General features: G+C 49.4%; 1 protein-coding gene across 3 annotated transcripts in view; it reads left to right on the top strand.

Moving 5' to 3' along the window:
* The first annotated feature begins 531 nt into the window (after positions 1-531).
* The window catches only part of PEMT (phosphatidylethanolamine N-methyltransferase), a 37,913-nt gene continuing 29,444 nt past the window's right edge, over positions 532-9,000 (top strand). The window contains exons 1-2 of one of the 3 annotated variants that reach the window (XM_070955177.1): positions 532-567; positions 6,303-6,410. In XM_070955177.1, the coding sequence (XP_070811278.1) occupies positions 6,318-6,410 (93 nt within the window). In that variant the 5' untranslated portion in view covers positions 532-567; positions 6,303-6,317. Of the gene's footprint in view, positions 568-2,800; positions 2,835-4,322; positions 4,383-6,302; positions 6,411-9,000 lie in introns of those variants that run through there. The other 2 variants (XM_070955176.1, XM_070955175.1) reach the window with 2 other exon arrangements.

Below are 9,000 nucleotides of genomic sequence, written 5' to 3'. Positions count from 1 at the left end.
GACCTCCGAGGTCCCTTCCAACCAGGGGTGAAATCCAGCAGGTTCTGACAGGTTCTGGAGAACCGGTAGTGGAAATCTTGAGTAGTTCGGAGAACCGGCAAATACCACCTCTGGCTGGCCCTAGAGTGGGGTAGGAATGGGGATTTTGCAGTATCCTTCCCCTGCCATGCCCACCAAGCCACCCACACAGAACCGGTAGTAAAAAAAATGTGGATTTCACCACTGAGAGAAACCCTGTTATTCGGTTACTCCTGCCCTGGTGGGATCCATCCGTGTGCTTCAGTGCATCTCTGCATTGGGATGTATCCGTGGAGCGCTAGAGGGCAGCCGAGGTTAGGCTTTGGAGCAGAATCCGAGAGCGTGGGAGCCGAGGGGAAAGGGGGCTGGAGGCTTTAGCGCCCAAGAGCAGGAAGTGAGAGGAGGGAAAGGGCCAGAGGCAGAAAGCAGCCAGGCTCTCCCTCCACAGCTGGCCAGAGGAGGCCATGCAGAGGATCGAAGCCATTTCCTGAATGATTAAGGCCAAGAAGCAGAGAGTGGACTCGCTGGGCATGCATGCAGATTCTCTAGGTGGGTGTGTGATTCACTTAACAATTGTGATACAAATGGTTGTAAAATTGGGTTTACCGGCACTCATCCTGGATCCCTGTACTATACCAGCCCTGGATTGTTTAAACTATGGTTTGTTGAATAAGCCTGAAATTGGGAGGGATTCACGTCTCCCCACCCCACCCCCAGCTATAAACCATGCCTGGCCAGTCCTGCTGTCTGGGCTCCCACCGAAGCAAAGGAAAGCCAGAACTAAACACGCTTTGCACAACCTCCTTACTCCTGCCTCCACCTTGGCCAGATAGCCAGGCTGAAAAATCACGGCTGAGCCCCCCCCCACTCTATCTTCCTCCCCCTCCCCCACCCGACCACTGCCCTTTGCAAGTAGAAGCCGCCAGTTTGCCTGAATCAGCAGCCGGGGCCAAAAGCATCTTTCTGTCCAGGTTAGATTTATGGCGCATAAATTAAACCAGGCGCCCAAAGGCACCGGGCGCTGTCTGGAGCTTGTCGGCGCAGCTTCCCGCCTCTGTCAATGAGGCTATTTTTAGAGCAGCGTCTGTCTATATGGAGGAACAGGTGCAGGCTAAAAATAAGCCTCTCGCGCACCCAAGCTTGCAGCGCTACCCTCGCACGCCCACCGACTGGAGAGGCCGCGGCACTGAAGAGGCTGCGCCTGGCACAGGCCGGGCACACCCAGAAATGAGCCACAGCTAACTGAACCAAGGTGCTTCAGAGCAACCCCATTTTCTGGGTCCCAGGTACTCATCCCTGGGTCTTAATTCAAGAAGATGGTCTGCAGCTTCTCAGCGCCTCTCCTACAGACTTTCCTTTGTTGATATTAGTCTGCAATGGTATAGGGCTTCCTCCTGAGCAGGGGGGTTGGGCTAGAAGACCTCTAAGGTCCCTTCCAACTCTGTGATTCTAATCCAGGGATCTGCAACCTTAAACACTCAAAGAGCCATTTGGACCCATTTCCCACAGAAAAAAAAACACCGGGAGCCACAAACCCTTCCCGTGCCTGCCTATTTCTTGAGTGACCACAAAACTAGCCTATGTAGTTGAATTAAACGTTCTGTTTTCTTCTGAAACTTTTATTTTCTTGGATTTATCCACGGTTGGCCTACCGGGGGTTGAAAAGCTCAATAAATCGCGTGCTGGCAGGTGTCGCACATTGGTGGTTGTGATGCATATTTTGAGTGACAGGGAGCCACAGCAGAGGGGTGAAAGAGCCACATGCGGCTCCAGAGCTGCAGGTTGCTGACCCCAATTCTAGTCTGTTCCATATCTGTAGACCTGTGCAGAAGTCCATTTTGAACTTCAGGCAGGCTTTTTTTGGAAACAGGCTGTCTACCTGGGAGTTACCTGGGAGAGCCAGTCTGGTCTAGTGGTTAAGGCACCAGATGAGAAAGCAGGAGGCCCTGAGTTCAAGTCCTACAAACGTGGGTGACCTTGGGCCGGCCACTCTCTCTGAGCCCAACCCACCTCACAATGTTGTTGTTGTGAGGAAAACCGGAGGAGGAATGTCGGTTAGATATGTTCTCCAACTTGAGATATTTGTAAAAATAAGAAACACGGGATATGTAGGGTAGGGTTGGGTAGGAATAGAATAGAATAGAATAGAATAGAATAGAATAGAATAGAATAGAATAGAATAGAATGGAATGGAATGGAATGGGAATGGGAATGGGAATGGGAATGGGAATGGGAATGGGAATAGAATAGAAATAGAATATGAATTTAGACTAGAGTAGACTAGAATTAAGATATAATAGCAGCCAGGAGTAACTTTCTTAAAGGAAACTCATGCCTGCGCCCCCAGTCTGTTATGCTGCTTCCTTGCGGAGCACTTAGATCCATTTGCAACATATTCACCTCCCTCCCCACCCTGCCGTCCCCGGGGAACAAAACCCAGGACCCTCCTCCAATTTATCTCTGTAACCCTCCGGTGAGTTAAGCCTGGCCAAGAAAATGCAACCGATCTAGGAAGGTCCAGCAATAAGCTGACAGGTCTGCCCGCCTCCCTTTTTAGCAATGCCAAGTTCCCAAGAGAAACCTCCCTCTCATTCTTCCCCAGACCTTCCGTTGGCACAACCCCTCCGGTGCCCGGTGAAGAAAGGTTGGCCCGCTCTGCCAATGTGCCAGGCACCAGCCTGTTTCCCCACTTCGGAAATCTATGGGGCAAAGTCCAATCCTGCCTTTGAAGTAGCTGGACTGAACCTCTGGTCTCTCTCTCTCTCTCTCCCTCCCAGGCTGCCACATCCCCACAACGGACTAATCCCACAAAGAAGGTCAGTGCCAGCAGTTGAGATTTCCTTTGCCTCCCTCCTCGCTTTTCTTCTGCTGCTGTGGCTATTTTTCCTTCACACACTTTTTTTTGGGGGGGGGGTCCTTTGGTCTCAAGCATGGCACAAATTCATGGACCATGTTGCCAGCTTTTCTCGTCTCTCTCTCTCTCCTCTGTGCAGTCCCAAAGACCCCACCCCCACCTCCCAATGCTAATCATAAGTTCATTTTAACTTTGGGTTCTGAGGAAGGGGGAGAAAAGTAGCTTCGTTAGTGGGATGAATCTGGCTCAGAATTTTTGTGGAAATGCACAAACACGATGAGTGAATTCAGCAATGGGAATTGTAGGGTTGCCACATTGGCCCAGATGTGTCTCAGACACCCAATTCAGACATTTTACAAAGACTTGGGTCAGTGTCCACATTTCAGGAGCTCGGCCCCTGCGGTTTGCAAATCAGGGTTGGTGCTCAGCCACTTAAAACAGCAGTTTAACCGAATGTATGAACCCAGATGATGTGGGAACGAGAAGGGGGCTTCTCAGTCTTTCTGAGTTATTGCAAGCAGCTTGAAGGGGCTTCGTCCTCTGATATTCATCAAATCCTTGACTGTGTTTGCCCCTCTTAACTAGGGTTACTAACTCATCTTACCTGCAATTAGAAATTAGGTTTTAGTTTCTTTTATCAAAAGGTCCGGATTTGTACAACATGCTAAACCATGAAAATAGCAAGCAAACATTTTGAGCCAATCAGAGTTGTATGAATGGAGCCATTCGGCCTTTCGGTAAACTGGATATGGGTGAATGGTGCTAGTGGTACTCTTGCAGGTCACCTGCTGTTTTCGGCTGTAACCGAGTGAATGCAGGAAACGGTGCCTGCAAGTTACCAAATACACGTGTCAGGGAGGTGACATTGTGAAACAGCACCAGCTGAGTGTCACTGAAGAGCAGAGAAAAACGGATTGCAAGCGTTTCCCCGCAACTGCTTCAGTTTACACAGTGCAGGAAAGCGGGCTGAGGCACAGAGCTTCACCTTTCGGGTCCCAGAGCACGTGTGAAGCCTCCTTAACGCGTGTAGACAGCTGGAATGGATGCAAAACGACTCCAAACCTTTGGGGGGGGGGCTTCGAGAGGGTGGGAGGTACTTAGTTTTAAAGAAAGCCGCACCCCCACCCCAGTCTCGGACAGCCTGCCTCGCGCAGCCTTCTGGGGGTTGTAGTTCCTGCTAGACTCCGCACCGAAAACAGCGCTTCAAACCCGGGGGGGGGAAGGGGGGGAATGCGGACTCAATTTCCCAGCCTCCTTTGCGGGACATTTTATTTTATTTTTATTTATTTGTATTGCAATGAGTAGCCCGGAAGTTAGAGCGGCTTTTTGTCGAGGGGCCTCGCTTCTATGGGGGTGGAGGGAAGGGAGGGTTGCTGGGCTGGGGGCGGGGAGGGACCCCAGAGGAACCAGGCCTTGCTAAACCGGCTCCTAAGGGGGCGGGGGGGGGGGGGGTTGCATGCCTCTTCCCTTGGATTGCTGCGGAGGACTCAATAATGTGGATTATAGTAAGGTACAGGCTTCCCATCTTTGCAAGGGGTGGGGCGGGGGGGAGGTGTCTAAAGATGAAAGACCGGGCCTGGGCGGGGGTCCATGCCTTGCAAATCCGGGGGGTGGGGGGTGGGGGTGGGGGCGGGGCAGAACCCAAGCCGAGCCTTAAAGAAAGCCAGCCTGGCGCTTGTGCTACTCCCAGGATGAGCAAGGGGTCTGCAGAGAAGAAGCGAGGCCGTGGGTGGGTGGGGGGGCTTTTTCCTGGGTGGGGGGGAGGCTGGGGGTGAATGCAAAGGAAAAAAAAAAACCCTGGCATAAACTCCACTGCATTGCTCGGCTTTTGTTTATTCGGGTTTTTTTCCCCGAAAGGATGTTATTTTTTCCCCCCTTTGCAACAATGTAAAAAGTCTCCCTGGATGTCGGAGCTCCCCTTCCCTTCGGTTACTCCCCCCCACTCCGTCCCCACACACACATTTGACGTTCAAAATTGTCTTCTTGACCCAAAGGGGAAGAAGACCTTTTTCCCCCTTTGGGTCAAGAAGACAATTTTGAACTCCCCTCTCAAGATCTCCCTGTCCCACCCCGCTTAAAAGTTGAGCCAAAAAAGTTGAGAAAACTCTGGGTTCTACATGGAGGGGGCGAGAGAGACAAGACAGCGACCCAGAAAAGTAAATAGTGAAGTTGCCACATCAGAAAAAGAGGCCAAACATTCGTTGACTTTACCGAAACTCTTGACCAAGATCAAAGGACCAGGAGGGTTGGTTTTTATTTTCCTTTCTTTTCTTTTTTTTTTTTTTTTGGTTCTTGTTATTTGTCAAATCGTCTGGGTCAGTTTGGAACTGGCAGAGTAAAAAGCCAGCGGGTGATAGATAAGCTTAATGATTAGCCTGAACTGGACAATCCGAAACAATCTTGCAGGTAGACGTGCCGTACAGGTAGTCCTCAACTTACGACTCACTTAGTGATCCGCTCTAAGTTACAACATCCCCCCACCCCCAAAAAAGTGACTTAAGACAGCCCAGCTGCTGTGGCCTAGAGGTGGAGCTCTTGCCTCACAATCAGGAGGTTGTGAGTTTGATCCTAGGTAAGGCAGATGTAGGGTCTGGTTGGACTAGATAACCTGTAACCAACTCTGTTCATCTGTTTTTCGCCCTTACAACCATTACAGCCTCTGCCACTGTCAGGCGATCAAAATTCAGGTGCTTGGCAAAGGATTCCTTTTTACCCCTCCAATTTCAGGCTGGTTCAACAAACCATAGTTTAAACAATCCGGGGTTGCTATGGGGCGTGAACCCAGGATGTGTGGTAGTGCAGGTAAGTCCTTGATTTACAACCACAATTGAGACTGGAATTTCAGTCTCTAAGCAAAGTGGCCATAAAATGAGACATTTTGCATGACCGGAACTGATTTTACAACCATTTTTTTACCACGGTTGTTAAGGCTCCTCTTTTGCGACACTTTGACAATGGGGAAGCTGGATTCGCTTAACAACCATGTTACTAATTTAAGAAGTGCAGTGATTCGCTTAATGGTGGTGGCAAGAAAAGTTGTAACATGGGGGCAAAACCCACTTAACCAACGTCTCACTTAGCAACAGAAATTTGAGGCTCCATTGTGGTCGTAAGTTGAGGACTCCCTATACAGAATCAGCCTGGGATTGCTAGCCCAGGTTCAAAGTGGGTTTGAAACCTTTGTCCTTTGCCATGTCATTTTCAGCGGCCGTCCCTTGCTTGAAAGCTTGGTGTTGGCTGCAGTTTTAAGAGGCTGGGGAAAGAGGGAACTGCACAGACCATGGCTACAGGCCTGTCTGAATGCAGATCATGATTTAGGGTTTAGATTACTGTGAATGCAAACCCTGGTTTGGAATCTCCTTCAAACCGCTGGCCCAGTGGAGGGGCTTCTCCTGGCTGAGAGCCAACTCACACTCAATGTCTCTCCCAGGTCGACCTCTCGGCTATGACTCTGCTTTCCGATTACGTGAATGTGACTGATCCCAACTTTATCGTGGCTGTCATCTCCATCGCTTTCAACCCGTTGTTCTGGAATGTGGTAGGTACCAAACTCTGGTAGTTTTCGACCCTCAAAACCCAAGAAGGATTTCAGAATGATCTTCCAATAGAAATTTGGATCCTGGGTTGTCTTATGGGGTTTTTTTTGGATCTGCTGTATCGTCTCAGATTGGTCTGAAAGTGACAATTCCTGCCCAACTGGAAGGCAGCAGGGTTGAGAGGTGCCTCAGAGCTGAGGCTGCCCAAGGAGTTACGGCAATTTTCAGGACCAAGGAAAGCTCCCTCTGGAGTCAGACATTCTCAGAAACCAAAAAGCTGGCAATGGTTTGGCAACAGTTCAGGTAGCCTAAACCAGGGGTGGGCAATTGTGGCTCTTTTACAACCTGTGGACTTCAACTCCCAGAATTCCTGAGACAGGGAGTTGAAGTCCACAGGTTGTAAAAGAGCCACAATTGCCCACCCCTGGCCTAAACCAACATTGCCTTCAATCCTTCGTATTCAGCATACAGGTATTCCTCGTAGTCAGGTAGTCAGCTCCTTCCCCACCTCATCAAGCCTTCAGAAATGGGGCTTCTGGGCTCAGGTGACCCCCCTCCTGGGTCCGGCCTTGCCCCAGACTTCGTCTGCATCAGCAGTGCCCTTGCAAAGAGATGCGTCTTCATGCACACACGATGCCAGGGTTTGCTGCACACCTCTCGTAGGAAAAGGGGGGGGGGCAGGCTCTTTATAGCCAGTTTAAGACTCAAAAGGGGTCTACACAAGTTTTTTACCCCTTTAAGAGGTGTTTATATATTTCAGCCAGGAGAGGGCGTATTGTCGTTCCTTATGTCTGGTATTCATTGCTGAGTTCTCCGTGTAGAGTTAAGAAGAAGTTTGATTGCTGGTCAGGTATTTACCAACCACGTATATGTCTTGTATATAAACCACTGTTAAAGTCTTAAGTCTCTGTGTGCTGTGTTTTGCTCCTGGGTTGTCTCCTAAAAGTAGTCAGACTGCAAATGCTCTGACATTCCCTCTTTCTGTCCCTGTGAGCCGAGAGACCATTTAGGATCGTCCCCTCTCCAGACACTGCCGCCTTCTGCTTTGTGCACTGTCCAACCCACTGGGCCTGTTTTGTTGAGTTTTTGTCATCCGTGACCGTTTCCTTTCAATGTTGCTTTTAATGACCATCGACCGAAGAGAACCGTGGATCGAAACAAGGCGAGGGAAACGGTGGCCATGGAGTTTTTGCTTTTGAGGCCAGAAAACATTGGTCACCCATGCTGTGCCATCCTGCCGGCTGCAAAGTGACAAAGAGGTGACTGGACTGGCAGAAGTTCTCACACCTGGCAAGGCAGGACAAATATATATATATACATACGGTAGGAACAGCTAAAATTAGGTATCTCATGACTCCCTGGGACTCTGTTACACAAAGGTTCCGGGAACTGGGTCAGAGAACCAGAGGGATGGTGTGTATGTGTACGTGTGTGGCTGCACTGGGAACGATGTGTCATTTTGGGGGTTCAGCGGAAACAGCTCCCCCCTCCCAGGTTCGGTGTCCTATTTGCAAGGAGTGAATTGTGCACATGCTGGAATTCGTTGTTTGATTTCAACGGGGAGGAAACATTTGCAAGTTTTACTTTCTGCTTCTGCTCTGTGCAATTGTGCAGCCCCCGTTTGGAGGGATGGACCCAGTCAGAGCTGAAGAAGCTTCTTGGATGAGAAGCGAAACATCTTCAAAGAAAAACCAGAAAGTCCAGTTGCCTCCTGAAAAAGCCCCTTCGGGACAACCATGACCTGGAGGACCGAGAATCTCCATAGACATGAGAGATTAGCGTTGGGCATTTCTGTAGGCATATGATTGGTGGACCTCCTTGGAGAAAAGATGCTAAGTTCAGTGGACCTTTGGCTTGGATCCATCTCTTACCCTTCCTGTCTGCTCCCCATTCACGTTGGTCTCTCCTTTCCTCAAATCCCCAGCAGGGGGCACTAAAGGAGCAATGTAATTCCACTGCATGACACCTAGCCAGAGTCCATGCATCTTTCCCAGCCCATAACCCTTACTGACAATGCAGGGAATGATGGTATTGGTAGTCCAGGATGGCATCTCTGTGGACTTGGGTGAATACAGAGGAAGAAGAAGTGCAATTGACAAGAAACAAAACCGTCTTTCCTTGCTTTGTTTATTTATTTATTTATTAATTTATTAATTTTATTTCTATACTGCCCTTCTCCCGGAGGACTCAGGGCGGTGTACAGCCTGATTAAAAGCACAAAGACAGACAGAATTTAAAATAAATTAAAATTATTAAATGATAGGCTCTATTTAAAACCCCAAATTTAAAATCCCATTTTAAAAACCCAATTAAAATCTTTACCTTGATAGCCCAGCCTGGCGATCCTCCCCCCCCCCCCCCGATTTATCTCTCAAAAATAAGCATTTGGAATTTAGCTCTGCCAGGGATCCAGCACCTCCCTGGTGGTTTCTGCCGGCAAGGGATGAGTTGAGGGTGGGACATTTTTGTAAAGGACTTTGAAGAGAAGAGTCCCTTTCCTCTTGGGAAGAACATAGCCTTTGCAACAAAATCCTTCTTGCCTGAAAGCCTCTTCCAAGAAGGGAATTCAAGAGGTAGAACCTCAGTTCCTGG

The sequence above is a fragment of the Pituophis catenifer genome, unplaced genomic scaffold (assembly GCF_029215685.1).
Source record: "Pituophis catenifer annectens isolate HBS135680 unplaced genomic scaffold, rPitCat1.0.hap2 SCAF_16, whole genome shotgun sequence".
In the NCBI taxonomy this organism is placed as follows: Eukaryota; Metazoa; Chordata; class Lepidosauria; order Squamata; family Colubridae; genus Pituophis; species Pituophis catenifer.
The sequence above is the reverse complement of the archived record's forward strand: the minus strand, read 5'-3'. Positions and strand labels throughout refer to the sequence as shown.